Source organism: Sebastes fasciatus, chromosome 14, assembly GCF_043250625.1.
Source record: "Sebastes fasciatus isolate fSebFas1 chromosome 14, fSebFas1.pri, whole genome shotgun sequence".
Lineage (NCBI taxonomy): Eukaryota > Metazoa > Chordata > Actinopteri > Perciformes > Sebastidae > Sebastes > Sebastes fasciatus.
Window position 1 is genome coordinate 29,271,829 of NC_133808.1, and position 18,469 is coordinate 29,290,297.

General features: G+C 42.0%; 1 protein-coding gene and 1 long non-coding RNA gene across 2 annotated transcripts in view; both read right to left on the bottom strand.

Moving 5' to 3' along the window:
- Positions 1 to 763, bottom strand: part of LOC141782585 (uncharacterized) — a 1,570-nt gene extending 807 nt beyond the window's left edge. Inside the window, exon 1 of the long non-coding RNA XR_012597142.1 lies at positions 634 to 763. This is a non-coding gene — a long non-coding RNA (uncharacterized LOC141782585). The remainder of the gene's footprint in view (positions 1 to 633) is intronic.
- A 2,595-nt stretch (positions 764 to 3,358) lies between these two features.
- Positions 3,359 to 18,469, bottom strand: part of LOC141781852 (aryl hydrocarbon receptor-like) — a 44,224-nt gene continuing 29,113 nt past the window's right edge. Inside the window, exons 5-11 of the mRNA XM_074657760.1 lie at positions 16,871 to 17,003; positions 14,330 to 14,463; positions 13,714 to 13,916; positions 13,375 to 13,484; positions 11,169 to 11,310; positions 9,269 to 10,862; positions 3,359 to 7,921 (exon numbers count right to left, since the gene is read on the bottom strand). Coding sequence (XP_074513861.1) covers positions 7,772 to 7,921; positions 9,269 to 10,862; positions 11,169 to 11,310; positions 13,375 to 13,484; positions 13,714 to 13,916; positions 14,330 to 14,463; positions 16,871 to 17,003 — 2,466 coding nt within the window. The 3' untranslated portion in view covers positions 3,359 to 7,771. The remainder of the gene's footprint in view (positions 7,922 to 9,268; positions 10,863 to 11,168; positions 11,311 to 13,374; positions 13,485 to 13,713; positions 13,917 to 14,329; positions 14,464 to 16,870; positions 17,004 to 18,469) is intronic.

The window sequence follows — 18,469 nt, forward strand, 5'->3', positions numbered from 1 at the left end:
TTTTTGACGAGGAGGAACTGAATTATTGATATCTGCAATACACATACAGTCTAGTTATGAAATGTTTAAATGGCTTGCCACAGATGGTACAAAGACTGTTGTCTGACCTCATGTGGTACCTGTGTGGGCGTACAGGGCCTTTAAGGACAGGAGACATTTGGAAAGCCGTTGTAATACCCAAAGTGAACAACCGAGGGAGACTCAGACCACCGATTCAACACATTTAACTTTGCTTTAAATTCAACTGTGTTTCCAGGCTTCCAGTAAAATTATTTAAGTAGCTATAATTAAAGTATAAGTAAAATTAATTATTACAAATGAGCTATATTTAGGGGGCAAGAGGAGTTACAAGATAGTGTTATTTGTGTGTGCACACATGCAAAATTATTAATCCAAAATGAATGTGGTATACTACTTGAGGAACTAAATAAATAGGCTAGGATTATTCATGTCAGAGGCAAATACAGGGTGTGTATTAACGTTACAGAAACAGTTTAAAGTCATTCATTTTAGCCATGAGGTAGAAGAAACATTCCTGGTATGAAAGCCTTCAGCGGTGATCATGTGTCACATTTGAAAGGCTGTTCCTGACCCTGGTGCTCCCACACAGATGTTTTCACTTATTAATTTTACCTCTACAGGACCTGAGACCGGTTGACATCTTCAGTCTTCACTCTCCTGTTAGTTGTGTTGCACCTGTTTCATGAGCTCATGTAATTCCCAGCAAAGCTCCACCCAACGTCGACCGCAGCAGACATCTGATCGGGTCGGACTAAGTGAAAACACCTGTGAGGGTCTGTGGGGGTTCTCAATGCACTGACATGGTACCAGGCCAATATTATTACACACAACATCTATTATAAATCACCAAGACCAGACTGGAATCACCCTTTTTCATAAAATGTCAATAATAAAATTACTGCAGATTCTATTTAGCTACTTTGGTTTCAGTCCCGTTGTTGTGAGACTGTCACTGTGTCATGACTTAGAGACTTAAATGGAACAGGAGCCAACATTAAAGCTGCAGTAGGCAGATTTTTTGGGGGCATTATTGGGCAAAAATTCCATAATAACCTTTCAGCATATTGTAATTCAAGTGTTCCGAGAGAAAACTAGACTTCTGCACCTCCTCATGGCTCTGTTTTCAGGCTTTAGAACATCTAGCCCATGATGGGAGACTTTGACCAATCACAGGTAATTTCATTGAGAGAGAGCGTTCCTATTGGCTGTGCTCCGTCTGGTGGGCGGTGCTTGGTATTTCTTCAACTGATCTGGCTGCCGGGTCACAAACTTTCTCTTTTTACAGCTAAACAGTACACTACAAGATGATTCTGAAAACATTTGAGGAGAGAAATAGGCATTACAGTAACGACGGCAGCTGGACGGCAGACTCCAGATCAGCTCTGACTGCTTGTTTTCCTCCGGTCTGTGAAATCTTGCAGATGCTGTTAGGAGCACCAGAGGACACCGGAGGACACAGAGGCACATGGTCTTTTTCAGATTACCTGTCTCATGCACTACTGTCAGGATATAGTGTTTTATAAAAATAACTTCTTTTTTTTAAATCATATTTGCTACAGCTCTACCCACTGCAGCTTTAATAGAAAAGTAACTAAAATAAGTGTTAAGAGTGCAACATTTGCTTTTCAAATGTAAAAAAAAGTAAAGAAATCTAGTAAAGACGTACTTCAAAATGTTGTAAATGTAGGCTTACTTAGTTACCTTCTACCACTAGTAACACAGTAAGTCATAGTAGTAGAGGTAACATGTGCAAAACGGCCTGTTATGCACCAAATCACCGACACACTCACAACTTTTACTTGGACTGTGATGTCCCTGCATGCAGGACGTTTCTCTTTGACGTCCATGAAAACCACAGCGTGTCCCTGACAGACAGCAGATGTACCCGGGTGATGATTCACTCGTCCCAGGCAGCAGTCCCTTCTCCCTCCACTTCAGAGGGACTCTAATTGGCCAGTTATTATCTAAATATGTCTGCAGCCTGACAAAGCTCACTTCCATAACAAAATGCCGCGGGCACACTTAGTCCCATTGTTCTTTCTTTTGCCTTGTTAGACTACAATAAAGACGAGATGTGTCTTTGAGTAAACAAGGAGAGCTTTAGTGCCTCCAACCACCATCCAGCCTCACCCTGGAAATATCCCACTGCTGCTGCTTCTGCTGCTGCCGCTACGCCCTCAGGAGACTCAAAGTGACGTTCCCACTGCCTCTTTATGACATTAGCCTCAAAATATGCGTATTAAATTTAGCTATTCTTGGCTTTATCTTGAAAAATAAGGATGCAAGATGAAGTTTACCACGGCTGTATGTCAGATCTACATCTAGGGTGGCTAATAAAAGGAGAGATATGTGCACACTGAGACTTTTCTGTCCCCCATCCACATCCCCTTTGTCCTCTTCTCCTGCCATTCCAGGCGAGTGATATTACCCAGTTATAGTGATGTCAATGAGCCTCAAGCTAATCTACCATAGTTATTACCTCCGCCAAGGCCGAAGGCCTAGGAAGGAGGTTATGTTTTCACCAGTGTTGGTTTGTTGGTCTGTTTGTTTGTCTGTTAGCAGGATTACTCCAACTGTAGGTTCGGCACTCGCTGAAATTACAGTCGAGTTCGACCAAAGCACACTTGGTGATTGTTGGAAAGAGTAACGACGACGGTTTAGGTGAGTTTTATTTTGTTTCTGTCCAGTTTGAATGAAGTGTTTTACGATGCTCCGCTACGTACAGCTGATCTCAACATAAACAAAAATACACATGGGTGATGGCGCAAGCTGCACAGAGAGGGAGGGGGGGGGGGGGGGGGCAATCGTACTCGGGCAGCTTGGCGGCGGTCTGCGCTCTCCGAGTGCCATTCTAGTTTTCTCTGTGGCGGCTGAGGATTGAAATAGGAGTGCATTGAAAGAAAAAAACAAACACTTTTTGTACCCATAGAACCCATTTTCATGCACATATCTTGAGGTCAGAGGTCAAGGGACCCCTTTGGAAATCGCCATGCCAGTTTTTCCTCGCCAAAATTTAGCGGAACTTCGTAACGTTATTTAGCCTCTTTCCCAACAAGGTAGCATGACATGGTATCAATGGATTCCTTAGGATTCTCTAGTTTCACGTGATATCAGTATATGTCCAATAACTTGAAAACTGAGCCAGCTACAACCTCCGAAAAACAGAATAGCGGCCAGTCTGAGTTTTAAGGGGATATTATACACCTTCCTTTAAGATTGGGTTGCTATACTCTGTGTTAAAGGGCTGAACTTCCTGTGATCCTCTGCTGGAAAATTAGCATCAGTGTGGGTTGTTGTCAGCGGCTATGTTTACAGTAATTATGCAGACTTGTCAGCGTTAATGTGGTAATGATTTATTGATGTTAAAATGCTACACATAGCACCTTTACATGTCAGGAGGAAACCCCCCTGCCATTAATCGTTTACTCTCCGAGTGAATAGAAAAACTGTTGGACTCAGAGACAGAGACACATGTGGTCAGTTATAAGCTCGCAAGATGTTTTGTGTTTTTTTTCACTTTAGTGATTGAAGAAATCCTTTATTTCAAAAGGAAGAAAATAATACATTTTGAAACAAGCAGTCAAAGGACAACGGGTGGAATCTGCAACACCTACACCTCGTCCTGTTAGCATGTTATTAAAGTTAACTGTGGCTAAACAAAAGACAAAAATTAAACTCTCCAACATTATAGCCTATTCAACAAGTCTCAGTAGTATGGCACCATTTTCAGGCTGTCATAGAGTCCAGTGTTTCGTGATGAGAGTACTATGTACAATTAAAAAACAACAAAAGAATCAACAAAGGAGTTTGATAAGCATGTGTTTTAAAAATAGTGCTTGAAACGAGTGACTTGACGTAAAACTATGTACATACCTGTATTTGTCAAAAGCTTGTTTTGCCTTTATATACACATCTTTTTTTTCACATTGTTAATAAGTCACATCAATCATATTAAATATAGCAAACATTTCCGCTGTAGTAAAAAGAAAGGGAAAGAGTCAATTCGAATGACATGTAACCACATGTGTATCACATTTCAACATAAAACATAGAACAATTATATTAATAGTAATGACATTATTTGAATAATTAAAATGGAAATCTCTTTTCAGCATCTCTTCGCCGTGAAATAATTCTACTCTGCATCGTTTTCCAGTCGTTTCTGTTTATGTACAAGAAACATTCAGATCTGTATCCTTCCAGTAGAGATCTCTTTTTTTAATACTCACATTTGGTTTTTCAGTGTTTGCCATTCTGTAACTGCTCAGAGACGCTGTGTAGACCTGAAATTACTGACCTGATATATATCGCCAAGCTTTCTACCATTTAAAAGGGAAAAGTCTCACATTTTGTTGGGGGAGAATATTTATATAAGGTCATCTCTGTGTGTTTATAACAATCCTTGCTTCCTCCAACTCTACGTGAGACAGCACACAAGAGGATTCCCCAAGCCGGTTAACAGTCATCAGCTCATTAAATGGCCGTTATCAGCCTCATAAATATGGGTCAAAAAGGGCCTACTACACCCACTAGGAGGTTTCGTCATCTATTCACATGGGCGATCACTGAAAGAAGGAATAAAAGAAGATGACAGCGACCTCTAGTGACCGTAGTAATTATGACTGGAGCAAAAGAGCAAAAGTGGAAGTAAGGCGCTGTGGGGTCGATGGATCGGACACAAAACAGAGTACTTTCACCCAGGAGACCGGGTTTTCCATCCCGTGTGAAACCGACAAAGTGAGTTTTACGTGTTGCTTTAAGTTTCGCTTTCACAACTTTTTACTTTCACCATGTAGTAGGTGTAGCAGGCCCCTACTGACCCACATCTATGATATAAACGATTCTGATTTGGCTCTGCAGTCTTTTATTTCTTTATAGCAGACCGTTGTTATGTATAACAGACCGTTGCTATGGCCGCAGTTCTGATGTCGGACTCTGGCGGACCATTTTTTGTGTAAAATAATTGATTTTTTAAGTAAGTCACCGTGTAATAAGCGGGATAATGTACAGCTAGCGGGTCGTTGTTGTGAAAGAATCCCCTTCAGGGTGATGAAAGATCCCTCCACGGCATCCCCCTGTTGGGGTTTCTTTCACAACAATGACTGGCTCGCTGTACATTATCCCTTACCTAACACACATTTAAAAAGGTACAGTGTGCAGGATTTGGTGCCATCTAGTGGTGAGGTTGCAGATTGCAACCAACTGAGTACCCGGCTCCGCTCATTCCTCCCTTTCCAAGACTGCGCCAACGTGAGCTGCCGAGTGCAAATAAAGCGATTCTGATCCGATTCTGATAATAACACTACTTTAGAAGCAACGGAAGTCAGACGGTCGCTGGTGGTATCACGGTTTTGCCCTCTGCGACTCACGTTACCGCAATTTCGAGCGTGTTGGAGAACTGCGGTGGCCTTCAGGTAACGTAAAAACGTGAAAGACTCTCTCTAGAGCCAGTGTTTGGTTTAGTTTCAGGTGATTATACACTAAAGAAAACATAGTTATGAATATTATATTCCATTTCTACTATACTAGATCTAATAGCTAATAGATCCCCCAAAATGCTACACCCTGTTCCTTTAATGAGCTGATAACAGTCGAATAGAGTCTCTAAAGATGTCAGACTTTTCCTTTAAAAACTGTGATTGTTCTATGATGGAGTTGTGTCTGGATTCACTGATTCCCTCAGGAGAGCAGGTGCAACCACTGCTTAGCTAAGAGGATGACAAAGCATTACATGTTCTTTTTTTTTTCTTTCTTTTTGTACAAGAGATTGTCTTACACATCAACTTCAAAACAATCAAGAATGCTTACTTGCTGCAGGAATAAATACAGAAAATTAAAAATGGACTTCTTCTAAAATCAAGTCAGTTAACCAAAGAAAAGAAAAGAAAGAAAACTCATCCGGAGGTCCGACATTATAGAAAGAAAAAATTATTCAAGTGGAGAAAGATAAAAAAAATAATGACACTAACAATTGTACAGAAGTGTTTTGTGCTTGTGAGGACATTAACCCGTCACCTGAAATGTGCCTCAAAATAAGAATAAGAAAAATGCAAACTGGTCCATGTTGCATCCGTAGCTTCAACGATCAACTGGTTGTTTCTTTTATAACCCAGTATCCCCGACCACACATCTGCATTAAGTGAGTGCTTGAAATAAAGTGCAGGATATTTCTAGCCATTAATTTCCATTTTCTATACTTTTTTTTAAACATATATGGATTCATCTCGTTGATGACGAGTTCAACGAAGAAATCACCGAACACTGAAAGATTACATTCTTGTAGCATGACGTAAAACTGTGAGCGATACTGTCGACTGAAATCACGCTGGAGGTGAACTGACGGAGTGTTTGTGTTTGTTTGTGTTTTATGGAGCGTTCAGATACAAAACGAACCAAATAACCTTAATACCAAATTATGATTAAAAACAGGTTGAAAAGAAATCACGGTAACACTTTATAATAACCATCATTTCAACTAATTAGTAAACATTATTAATTATCATTTCATTGTTTGTTAAAATAACTTAACTAAGTTTAATTAACTCTTAATTTACCATTTATAAATGATGGTTATTATAAAGTCACAATAAAGAGCTGCATTTGATGCTTCAGATATTAATATTTCTCTGTACATTCATGAAGTGGAGACATACGACGACCTCTCTGCTCCTCAGTTCTCTTGCTTCCGTTACATTTTAGGGCTGCAGCTACCGATCATTTCATTTATCGATTAATCTGCTGGTTATTTTGATTAATCGTTTCATCTATAAAATATCAGAAAATGCTGATCAAAATTTCCCAGAGCTGAACATGACTCGTCATGACTCTCGTCATGTCTGAATGACGGTCCAAAACTCAAAGATATTCAAAATAAGACGGACTGAGTCGACGGTCTAAATTACTTTTATTGCACTGCCTTCCCTGATTTCACCTGATTTTAGTTTTTATTCTGTTTAATGGGTTTTACCATTTTACATTTTTTTTTATGTGAAGCACTTTGTAACTTTGTTTTGATAAGTGCTATATAAATAAAATGATTATTATTATTATTATTAATAATAATTTAATTCAATATAGGACAAAGAGCAGCAAATCTTGATATTTGAGAAACAAATGTTTAGTATTTTTGCTTGAAAAATGACAAATTATGAACCAATTTTCTTATCCCTTAATCTACTAATAAGGTGATATTTAATGGTTTATATTCAGCTTCGACTGGTAAACTGGCATCAGTCATTTACCCTCCAATAACACCCAGTATTAACCCAGTATATCTCAATATGTTCTACCTTGTGTTATCTTGCACTTTCACTGCGTGCACAATAAAACAACCCAATGTGACCTGACAGATGCATGATGTGTTTTTAGATTAAAAAAAAACAAACATATATAGTGTTGCCTCTAAATTCTGCTTCGTGTTGTATCTGAACGCAGATTTGTGAAACTCATCTTTAAAAACTCATATTTACGTCTCTGCATTACTTCACATAAATTCAACGGAGCACTCTTGACTGCATTATTGTAAACAAAGGACTCATGATAATATGACTTGAAATACAACACATTGACCCCCCTCTCCCTCCCCCCCACACACACACACACACAAAATATTACAAATTGGAAACGAGAGAAAGAAAAGAACATATAGGCCTACGTTTCTTCAGCTTGGTTTGTTGTGTTGTCTAGGTGTATAAGGCTGGTCCAGTCATCGTGTGTGTTTCCTGCTGCATGACTGTTCCCGGTCAGCTGGTCAGAGGTAGAAGCCGGTGGCTGGCAGGTCGGGGAGGCTGGGCAGAGTCTCGGGGCCGGGCAGCTGGACAGTAGGGGGCGCTGCTCCGTTTCTATTGGGCAGAGCACAGCCTCCTGGGTAAGTACTGCTCAGCAGGCAGCCGTTCTCCATCTGCACAAGGCAAGAGGACATTGTGAATACAGACAGGTGGAAGTCATATTAGAAAATACAGTTATATATGGAGTGAGAGGAGGCAATGCTCAAGAAACAGATCCCCCCTCAACATCCAGATTCATAACTGGCTGTATCTACAACGACGTATTAGGGCCATTGTAGGTAAAAAATAATAATCACAGAGCCGGGGGAGGGGGTTAATATTCTGAGAAAAAATTCAGAGAATATAGACGTAAATTTACGAGAAAAAAATCTGATATTCTCTGATATCAAAGAGGCAAATTTATGAGAAAGAAAATCATATATTTATGAGAAAAACTCATATTCTTTGAGATTAAAGAGACAAATTTACAAGATAAAAATCAGAAATTTATGGGAAAAAAAAAATCATATTCTGTGAGATTAAAGAGGTAAATTTACTAAAAAAAAAATCTCAAATTTATGGTAAAAAAAACTCATTCTCTGAGATTTAAGCCTCAAATTTACGAGAAAAAAAACATAAATTTATGGGAAAACACTCATTCTCTGAGATTAAAGAGACAAATTTACGAGAAAAAAAAAATAATGGAGTGCAAAACCATTGTATAAATAAAATACTAGAGTGCAGCCAGCGTCTGAATTTGTTTGCTCCTAAAATAGTACTATTATGGTAAGAGAACATCAGATTATTTCAGTTTTGCTCCGTGCGTCAGCAAACAGGTTAAGCAACGTGTCGCTTGTTTGAAAAACTGCTCTATTTATGCAAAGATTGACGCACCTGCTCCTCCAGCCTATTTTCATTGGTCAAAATTGACGCTGACAGTAACTGACAAAACTCACTCTAGGTAGTAGAGAGTGACATTGCCTGTAGTATATCGAGACATTTTTCACGCTGCATTCACCAGAGTTCGCTCGGTCTCTGTATGTTAGGAAAAGGTTAATGCCGACATGGAGGTCGGCCTCTGAGCGAGGCGTAGATCCCGAGAGACACATATACACTTTTTCTCTCATGCTCTCAACAGTGCAGCGCTTCCATGTTTTGTAGGTCACAGCACATCGTGTCTTCTCAATGTCTGAATATTGAGCAGTGACCTTAAATGAACAAAACAAACAAGACACAGATGTAGAAAAACACAGCGTTGTGCCTCTTCTTAGGTCTCTGCCTCGGGCTGGCAGCTATCCTCCTATTCCAGCATATAGACATGTTAGGCCTGACACCACCACGGTGGAATGACTCATCTGATTTCAATTTCATCCATCTAGCAAAGATTTGAAGGATATAATGTAGTAAACAATACTGTACTATGTAATGCTTGATGTATATTACACATGTTTTATGAGATGTCAGTGTTTCAGCATCCTCACCTTGTTGGGACTGGGGTCATGAGGGATCTCAGAGGTCACCATGCCGTAGTGGTCCAACTGCCGGCAGGGCTTGCCCACTCCGAGGATCTGCTCCAGGGAGGCGTTGGGGGGAGGGCACTGCGACAGGCTGGAGATGACCTGAGCCAAAGGAACCGGGATCTGCTCCTGCTGCAGTTTATGGTTCATCCCCTGGAAGGACGAGACCGCGGACTCGGCCCCGTGCTGCTGTCCGTTCCTCCCAAACAAACCGCTTCCGCTTATCGTGTAATCCGCATTGTCAACATCAGGCATGCTATAATCCATGCAAGAATCTAGTGAGGTGTTTGTCAGAGGTTTTTGGCTGTTATCAAGGCAGGAGTTGCTGCCCAGACTCTCGCTGAATCCAAAGTCCTGCCACTGGGATTTTCCCGTCGAATGCTCGGCGCCGGAGACGCCACACAGTCCGTTGAGGTTGGCCGCCTTCTGTTTGGCGTGGCACTGCTGTGAGAGGTGGTTCTGCACCCTGGGCTGCTGCTGAAGGTAGCGCTGCTGATGCTGCTGCTGATGCTCTCCATCCAGCTCTGAGGCTTTGCCATTGAAAATAGTCTGTTGTGTTTTATAGTGTTCCAGTTGTATCCCTGCACTGACCAGAATGTTTTGCGCTGTCCACTGTCCGTTGGTGAGCGGTTGATTTTGCCCCAGCAGCTCTCCGTTGACTATCGTGTTAGCCAAACGGTCGCTCTGCTGGCCCCAGTCATGCGCCACTTTATCCTGTCGCATGTTCAGGTGCTGCTGCATCTGCTGGGACAGCTGGAGGATGGGGGCGTGCCCCACCAGGGGAGGCTTATGGTGAGGAAACTGCATATGAACATTAGCGTCAGAAGTGGCGTTACTCTCAGGTAGCGACACCGTTGTGGCCGTCGCCGAGGCAGTACTGGGAGGCACCTGCTCTGTGGAATCCACCTTCCCCTCTATGGAGTCGTAGATGTACGAAAGGATCTCGTCGTTTGTCAGCAGGTCGTCCAAGGTGGGCACGCGTTCGGGGTCCATCTCGACTCTGATCATCCGCTCGTCCAGCAGCAGCAGCTCCAGGTCCTCAGCGCTCAGCCCCAGCCCTTCCAGAGCTCCGAACAGCTCGCCGTTTGAACAACCGCCCTCTTCCGAATCCACGACCCCGTGGCCCTCCAGGGAGAGCGAGTCCAGAGTAGCCAGCAGTGGGTCGAAGCTGGTGCCCGGCTCCGTGACGCCCGGACCCAGCACGCCGTTGCTCGGCTCGTCCCAGCTCCTGTGCAAGCTGGAGGATTCGGAGTCAGAGAAGCCCATCTGGTCTCCGAAGAAGCTATGGAAGGACATTTTGGGCTCCAGGGCGGGCTGGCAAACGTACACCGACTCATCCTGACTCATGAGTGCCCCTAGAAGAGAGCCGGGGTCCAGACCATCCCGCAAAAGCCTTTCAGTCCGGCTCTTCTTAGACTTACTGCCATTTTTCTCATGGCCTCCATCTCTAAAGGCTGCTATGGGATGGTTGGACTGGTAGAGGAGGGCCTCGCCTGTAGCGTAGGTAAAGGGTAGATGCATGGAGCGCTTACGCAAATGTTCTCCTCCCTCTTCATCCCTAGAAAGACAGAAAACAGGATTATTTCATTTATTAAGGATCAAAGTTGCTAGCTTTGTTTCTGGCAGAGTTGCTGGTTTAGTGCTTACCCACTTTTCCATGATTGAAGGTGTCTTATAAGAGTCATACGTGTTTAACAATGGGTCAAACATACATGCTTCTATACATGGTTCTGCATGAATCAGATTAAAACACATGGCTAATTAGAATTTATTCCTGTTGCTGCGAGTTTATTTTGCCTGTCTTTGACTAATAACTGGTACATCTTGTTTGTGTATAACACAACATATATTTAAAAAAACATACAAAAGAGGCCTCTGGGTGGCGATGATGTAGTCTGGTTTGCCGTTCTTGTACACCAGCCTGGCGTTGGCCTGGACCCATTTCCAGCGATTCTCCTTGGTGAGCAGCCTGAACACGGTCAGACCGCTCTCTCCAGTCTTCATCACTACAAATATGGAACAATGGAACAATGAGTGAACTGTATAACAGAATTTATATAAACCTGCTGAAAGCACATTATTTCCAGCCCAGTCTCACGGTAAAAAGTGTGTAACAGGCCCGCCTGTCTGCCGGTAGAAAGCATGTCAATGTCCTGTTTTGTGATGACGAGACGTGAATATTACACGCCAGCATGAAGGTGCAGTGTTTTGCAGTGACGGTCACGTGTTGTGTAGTGATGGAAGTCTAACTTTAAAGCTAGTTCCGTAGTATATAAAGTGAGAGAGACCACTTATGGTGGGCGGGTAGGTCAAACAAACACAGGACTTTCAAGCGGGAGACGCGTGTTCAAGGCCGGTGTTTTGTTTTGCAAGTTACGTTAGTGACGTTTTGTCACGTGTTTCCCGTACGTTACGTTGTTTCCGTACATGTTTTACTAAGTTTATATACTTAATTAAAGCCCAACCATGATGTTTTCTCTTAACCTAACTAAGTGGTTTTCTTGCCTAAACCTAACTAAGTGGTTTTCTTGCCCCCTGCTGGTACTGCACGTTAATACAGGTGTGTAATATTCACGCCTGTGCAAGGTAAAATGTGACACTGACACGCTGTACTCTGGTGGGCAGGCGGGTCTATTACACGCTTTGGCGTGACACCGGGTTGTTATTTCAGCAGTGACCGAGTCCACAGCTGTATTAATTAGGGCCAACTGATTGACGTCCTCTCGCGAGTGATTAGGTATTAGAAATATATTCAGTAAATGTGCTTTCACTGCTTTACATTACAAAGTACAGAGGGTGAAAAAGTTTTACTTGGATCACTTACACAAGATAATTTTGATATTAAAGATGCTCCCTTAAGCGGTATGTCAGAGCCCATAAAACCAGCGATATCTCTTCCTTTTGTATGGGAAGTAAATTGGGAATGCGGGCCACAAAATCCTAGTTCAACATTAATAACGTCTCTGAACGGAGGAGATCAGCTGGCTCTTCTGCGTAGACGTCCTACTTGCTTTTCCATCTTGATTAAACCCCACCGCTGGTTGTAAACTATCGTTGACCCCTGAGGGGGTCTGTGTGTCGGTTGCTGCTGTATGGATCATCTCTGATGCTTCGCTCCTGCGGTGGATTTGTGGGCCCTATCCTCTCCTCTGGCAGCTCTGCAGCTTTGCTCAATCTGCTCCGTAATCCAGCAGGATTACTTACGAAAGCTCTCTGAACTCACTGACCAGGTTGGACCAGACCTCCTCAACTTTTTATTCACAGGACTGAATCTAAAATAGCAACGTGTTTTCTTTATGCCTTTTTAAGAATTTGAAAGTGTAACTGACAGCTGTCAGGGCATAAAGACAAGATCTGTTGATCTTTAGATCTTCGTAGTCTAGCAATGGCATGTTTAAATCAAAAATCAAATCATGACACCCCTAGTTGTATGTATGTAGGGGTGTGCTTGTTATCTAAAGGTTTGAGGCACTAACCGTGTAACTGCAGCGGCCCTGGTTTGACTCTGGCAACCTTTGTTTCCATTCCACATCTCTCAACACACCCATCATTTCCTGTCTGCTCTCTACTGTCCACTGTCTAATAAAAGGCTTAAAATATTCCCCAAAACAAGTTTTCAAATATTGTGTCGACTCAAGATATGTTCACATTGGTGTCTTGAAATGAGTCTCATCAAAGTATTTGGAGAATACAACTTTCTGTAGTTTGACACATAATCAAAAGGACTAAGTGCATTGTCAAGAAAAAGCATATTTGCCTCTTCAAAATCTGTCTTTAAATTTGTGTTGGCGAAAGCTTTTATTTCCATACTTGCAAATTATGATGTGATGAAATATTTCCCAACTTTCACAAAGAACTTCCTAAATAATATGTGGTAAACACTCAGTCAAATCATTTAGTTGGCTTCTCTAAAATAACAACAGACCTTACCTGTTTTTTATTATTAGTAGTATTTTAACATTTTCTCCGCCAGTAGAGAGATGAGAGGAAACCAGGGAGAGGGAGATGCAACAAAGACTCAAACCGGTGTCCTAACCCCTAAACCACGACGGCGTTCCAGCACTACTTACTTCTGACGTGGTTCTCGGCGCAGTACAACATATCTGCTGCGTGGATGAACTGATAGCCGGATCCTCGAACCCGCAGTTCAGCCTCGGTGTAACCCAGCACGATCTTCCCCCTGTACAAAGAAGACCACGTGTACAATGAACGATGTTTTTGATGATGACCCAACACATCTTACATCTAATAAATGATCTTCAAAGTGCTGCAGCAACACAAACACACAGGGGAATAAAACCACACATGCTATTTTAATCAGTATAAAATCATCTGAACAAGCCGTGTAGATATTTCACATTAAGACATGTATGGGATGTTGATGTGTATGTCGCATGTCGGTATCTTACTTTGCATCACAGGCCAACGGTGTGAAGTCCAGCTTGTGTTTGGTTCTGAAGATCATGTTCTTGGTCCTGATCTCCAGGATGGACGGAGGCTGCAGAGGGGTGGCGATGGCGAAGAGGGCGAGCTGAGGCGGGGCCTTCCCTCCGTTTTCTTGCCGCTGGTTCTGTCCGTGCAGAAACTTGAGTCTGCCCTGGATGTTCAGAGCCTGGAAAGAGAGGGACATAAATGAAGGAAGTCCTTCAAATGTGGTGATATCTGACAGACTGAAGAGCCCCAACGTAGCTTTGGCAAGGAATGACTCTGATTGATGTGTCACAATAAATGTGATTGGGATGTATTTTGAGATTTTCTATGAAGCCCATGACCTTCAGAGTGATCCAGTTCTCCGCTGTCCATCCATGCGCTCCAGACGTTCTGAACGATCACATCTTTTATTAGCTAAAAATAATGTTTATATCTAAATTCTCACACACAACATACTGTAAACTATCACAGAAATAAAGCAATAATACTTTAGCTCCTCTCAACCTGAAGCTATGTTCTTAAACCTTTCTGTTAATAATAATAATATGCCTTTATCCTGCATGTTTTTCTCTCGTGTTTGAACTCTGAACCTACCAGGAAGCCGGAGGAGTTGTCCAGGAGGCAGCGGAAGCGACACATGAAGCTCCTCTCCAGGAAGGATGAGTTCTCTGGAGGAAGCTGCTCGGGGTTGTAGGTGACCACAGCGGAGCTGCTGTCCGGTTCCATCTCTGCAATTACAAAAATATATATATAATGACTATAAAGTAGAGTCAGTTTAACTTGAGAATCTGGCAGTAAAAAGCCAGTGAACTAACAATCCTCCACAACTTTCTCCTTGAGGGACCCTTTTCTATCATTGAGTAAACTGACTAAGTGACATATTTTATAGATATTTCATATTATATTAAATGCATAACAACAACAGAAGTAGTACAGAACAACTGATTAACTGTGCAATTAACCCAAATAGTGAACAATAACTGCAGGAAGTTTGTGTAAAACGAGCAATTTGAATTCATTTTTAGCAGATTATTTCCTGTGAATATTTCAACAGAAATGAGTTTCCCTGTTATTTTTAATACAATTCTCTGTCTGTATTATGTATTCATTAATTTTAAAACATTATTTTTCAAGATGTGAGCCACCATCGTGACATATAACCAAGGTAGACAGGAAGGAGAAGAAATAAAATGAAAAAAGGGACAAAAGATAACACAACAAACAAACAAACAAAAACATTTATTTTTTAATTTTAACAATCATAACTACTTAATAGGCTTCTTTTTGACGAATTCAGTTTTTTCTTCTCCCTGACACTTGGCCATTGTTCTATTAGCTCTTCGGTTGTTTTAACTAAAGTTTGTAACTTACATTTTTGAGTTTATATATTAAATAATAATCCAAACTTTAAAAGATCAAGGAGGCCTTGCGACCCCCTCATGAAGCTTTGGCGACCCCTAGTGGGGGTCAGGACACCTCGGGGTTACATCAAATTCACTCTGAAATATGTCACATTACGGAAGCTAGAGATGGTCTAAAGATTAGTAAGTGCACGTACTAAACACCGCTATAGGAAATCCTAAATAACGAGCACTATGAAGCAGTGTTTCTTGATTCCTGGTGTGTTGGAATGACTTAATAATTAAGAACAGATTTGAATAGTAAACCCATCATTCTGCCATCTGCGTTTATTCTTGAGCTGGACTTTAACCTTGTCCCATATGATCAGTTGCCCCTCCGTTGTAGAAAATGCACTTATGTAATGAGGCCTGGAGCTAACTGTGTCTTAACACACCAAGAGTGGTACAGCATTTGTTGCAGTTCAAGCAGGAGACTGTAAACCGCTTCTCAATGCAGCAGTGGGTTAGTTGTGTCACTATAGGCTAAACACATTACTCTGAACCAAAGCACACAGACGTAAGCATCTTAAAGCCCAAATACAGATCTGGGACCACTTCACCTCCTAAACCCCAGTGAAGATTACAGGGTCATGTGACTTGACCTGAGGATGGTCTTATGGCTTAATGCCAGAAACTGTGTGTACTTAACCGTCTGATATCCATGTCCCGATGTGTTCGTTCACACAGACTGAGGACTGCAGTGGAGCGCTGCACCTTTATACACAGAAACCTGCTCAAAGCAATGTTTAACTTTGGTAGAGTTTGTAATTAAGTAATTAATGATTAAAGTTAATACATATCAGATACAGTGACTTGGAGGTACTTGTGATTATGCAAAAAGAAGTAGTCAATGCATAATCAATAAATGCCTGCAAAACACGTGCAAAAGATTGCAGTTATGCCCAAAATCCATAAAATGTCTGCAAACGTTACAGATTTAACAGCCCTTTCGGCATTAAAGAGGACATACCGTGCTCATTTACTTGTATTTTGGGTTTCCAATAGTGCATGTTTACATGCTTTATTCCTTTGAACTCTGCAATAGAAACGGTCCGCCAGTCCCTACTTTGGTATTTTTGATAATTGTGATGTTATTTCTGGGAGTATCTTCAAATGCTTCATATCCCTAAAATCTGTACAACTTAAGCTAAAAGGTTATGTAAGTCAATAAACCATACAAATTTATAAAAGTATTGAAATTGTAATTAGTTTATGACTGTATGAAAATAACATGCAAGATAAGCATCTGGTTTGTTTTCATGAACGGCAGAACGGTGCGTCGCTTTAAATGTTGCGGCTGCAAGGAATTGTGGGACGGCATTATCTCCTTTCCTTTGGTAAAGGATGGTCTATTGATCCTGCATGTGACATAGGAAGGGGAGACAAATCTGACTGGCTTGTTGAATCACATGTTTTCTGATCTAGACAGCCCACAAAAAACTGACTGGGTCGTCTTATTTCACAGTTTGTGGGTCGGTAGGAACTCCAGATCCCCAGATGGAGGAGCACAAGCACTGAAAAAGTGAGTTTTCTTTAAATAATCGATTGCAGAAACACTACCAGGGGCCGTGGTCAAATAAAATTGACCCTTCATCTCAACAAACCAACTTCCTTGCAAATCTGTTGTATATTACTCGTTTGCCCTTCAGACAAGGCTTTCAGTTTAGAAATCTTCATCCAGTCCCTCTCTTTGTGGTCTTAATCATAGTCTGGAGGAGGAGGAGAGAGTGATCACCTTGGGGGGAGTCCTCGGTAATGGCAGGTGCAGCGGCAGGAGGAGGATTCAAGGCCCAGTGTAAGTTTCTCCTGAGCTCCTGCTGGTCCTCCGTATGGACCAGCTCGTACACGCTCTGGTGCATGACGTCCGTCTGGGGAACAATGACGAGAGGAAGAATTAGCTCATGCCAAAATAAGTTACATGCGAGTGGAGACATGCAGGATGTAGGGAAAATTATACTCCTGAAAAACTAGTATGGGGATTTATTTAATAATATCAATTCTGGCATTAAAAATGTATTTCAAAATCGTAAAAAAAATTTAAAAAAAATTGAGATACATTGGTGAATCATTTTTTTCCCCACCCCTTATAGTTATTAGTAAACTGAGTGTGCTACTGTAATGGTTTGCAGTCACAGAGGCTATTAGTGGTAGCAGTTGCAGCAGTAGCATTAGCAGCAGTAGTCCCATTGGCCCATCAGAGTGTCTCCAGCAGGGTGTCTCCATCAGAGTGTCTCCAGCAGGGTGTCTCCAGCAGGGTGCACGAGAAAACTCTCCCTGTAGTATGTACTTCTTGGAAACATGAGTACTCAGTATGTGCTGCTGTGTTGAGCTGCGAGGCAGAGATGTGTTGTTCTTTGCAGCTCACCGCTGTGACTGCTGCTTTGTGCTAAAGGCTAAGCTATAAATAGGTCAGGTCTTTTGGTTGTTTGAGCCTCTGACTCTGCACCATGCAGGGAGCAGACCGATGGATCAAACAAGACCCCCGAGTCGCTCCCAGCAGATCCTGCACGCAAGCCCTCCATCCAGACCCCTCTGTCAATGTATACAACGGAGCCTCTGGATGTTTCATATGATATATGCCTCTATAGATCTGCACCTCTCTGTGGCTAACTCTGCTCCATAGTCTTAAGAGTGACGGAGTTAAATATGATGTCTTATTGTGAGTCTCTGGAGTGACGACTATGTGGGCATGATGATGGACATGTGACAGACAAGGTAGCACTAGTCCTATTCTTACACGGTCAGCTCATGGACTCAGGACCCACTTACAGGGATAGTTTGGGTGTTTTGAAGTGTGGTTGTATGAGGTATATATCTATAGTCAGTGTATTACCTACAGTAGATGGAGTTTGGAGAAACAGACAGGAGTAGCAGCACGGGAGCAAAGCAATGTCCTGCTGTGGACGGAGGCAGCATATTTTAGCCACCTAAAAGAAAGGCTCACCTGTGTTTTCACCGCTTTACCTCGCCATTAGACAGCCCTTTCCGACAGGGAGCTGAAGCCGTTGTATCAGTCTATGCTTTCTTCTCCACCAGACTCCAATGGAAAAAAACTGTAATTTTACCTCGCAGAACACGAGGGAGTTGGTGGTCCAACGCCGCCTCGATCAATCGGTTGGTTTGTTTGTGTTATTGTGTGACTTTGGTGAATCCAAACTAACCAAAGTCAAACAATAGCACAAACAAACTAACCGATGTGTGTGAGGTAAAATTACCATTTCTTTCCAATGGAGTCTGGTTGCTTTGGCGAGAGCATAAATAACGGCTTGAAACATAGACTTTATAACTAACGGCAACGTAAACCGGCAAAAATATTCTAAATATAGTGTACACT